Source organism: Suricata suricatta, chromosome 12, assembly GCF_006229205.1.
Source record: "Suricata suricatta isolate VVHF042 chromosome 12, meerkat_22Aug2017_6uvM2_HiC, whole genome shotgun sequence".
Lineage (NCBI taxonomy): Eukaryota > Metazoa > Chordata > Mammalia > Carnivora > Herpestidae > Suricata > Suricata suricatta.
In genome coordinates this window covers 54,362,132-54,363,440 of record NC_043711.1, presented here as the reverse complement: position 1 = coordinate 54,363,440, position 1,309 = coordinate 54,362,132, and the positions used below count along the sequence as shown (strand labels likewise).

General features: G+C 59.1%; 1 protein-coding gene across 1 annotated transcript in view; it reads right to left on the bottom strand.

The window, feature by feature from the left end:
* Window positions 1-85: 85 nt before the first annotated feature.
* The window catches only part of LOC115274477 (nuclear pore membrane glycoprotein 210-like), a 14,883-nt gene continuing 13,659 nt past the window's right edge, over window positions 86-1,309 (bottom strand). Inside the window, exons 6-7 of the mRNA XM_029917902.1 lie at window positions 319-476; window positions 86-187 (exon numbers count right to left, since the gene is read on the bottom strand). Coding sequence (XP_029773762.1) covers window positions 86-187; window positions 319-476 — 260 coding nt within the window. The remainder of the gene's footprint in view (window positions 188-318; window positions 477-1,309) is intronic.

Here is a 1,309-nt window from a genome sequence, read left to right as displayed (position 1 = left end):
GAATGAGTACCTGTTGGCCGCTGGAGTCTCAGGAAAGACGATGAGTGGATTGAGGTGTGACTGGTTTGAGGCGTTTGCAGCTCCTCTAGATGAGGCTGGTGACGAGGCAGCAGGTGTTCGTGGAGCTCCAAGGCAGAAAGCTGGGGATGGGGTGGGAGTCCCCGGCACAGAAAGGGTTCTCGAAGACCTGAGAGTGGACGGGGACATGCAAAAGGTACCAGAGCCAGAGGGGAGTGGGGTGAGGCCTCGGGCCCCCTCCACCAGGTGTGGAGGAGGAGGCAGAGGATGCAGGGAGAAGATTGCAGGAGTTAGGATTACAGGAGAAGGTGGGAAGAGCAGGGCTGTGATGTGAGTGCCCACAAGTGAATCTGGGGTGACGGGGCCATCCTGCACTCCTGCATCAGCCACGGGCGTGGGAGCTACATGGACTTTGTGGAGGAGTGAGGCCCCATCCCTGCCCTTCAGGAGACCACATTCTGGTAGAAATCAGACCTGGGGGAGCCCGGAAGTGCTGAGTGCCTGCCCAGAGGTGGGTAGACAGCCTTCCAGCTGGAGGGGACCTTCTTGGGCCGATGCAATCAGGCTGTGCGGGAGCCAAGAAAGGCGCGCGATGGTGGCCTTTGGGTAGAGCCAGTGCGGGATGGGCAAAGGGGTGGAGCAGGGTGCAAATCTGGGAAGACTTGAATCTGCAGGGGCCTTCAATACCTAGGCTACGTGAGATGCATTTTGGTCAGGTTGCTTCATCTGGAATAAATGACAGTAACGTAAAACGGCTCTTTCTCTCGATGGTGAATGATGAATTCACCAAATTGATGCACAGAGGGGTGATCTGCAGCTGTCACAGGAGCCGCCCCCCCCTCCCCAGACTGCACACATTCAGACCTGCTGGTGGGACAAGCAGCATGTTTAGACGGACAGAGGGCAAGGCTGCATGCAGGGTCTGACTGCCCTGGGGTCTCACCCCAGCTCTGCCACATCTGGCCATGGCTAAAACAGACATTGGGCCTCAGTTTTCTCCCCTGTGCAGTGGGCAGTGCCCGAATCACAGGCAACAGGGTGAGGTCACAGGAATGCCCCTAGCTGAGCCCACACTCAGAGCAGCTGCCTCAGCTCCCTCCCCAGATAGTGATCGGTGTCCCTCAAAGGATCGTGGCCCGTCCCATCCACCCAGGCCAGACCAGCTTCCAGGAGGCCTCCAAAGTGACCGTCACCGTGGGAGACAGAGGCTCTAACCTGAGAGGTAACGAGTGAGGGGCTTGCCTGGTCTGGGGAGGGGCCCTGCCAGGCTCAGGGAGCAGGGAGGAGGCTC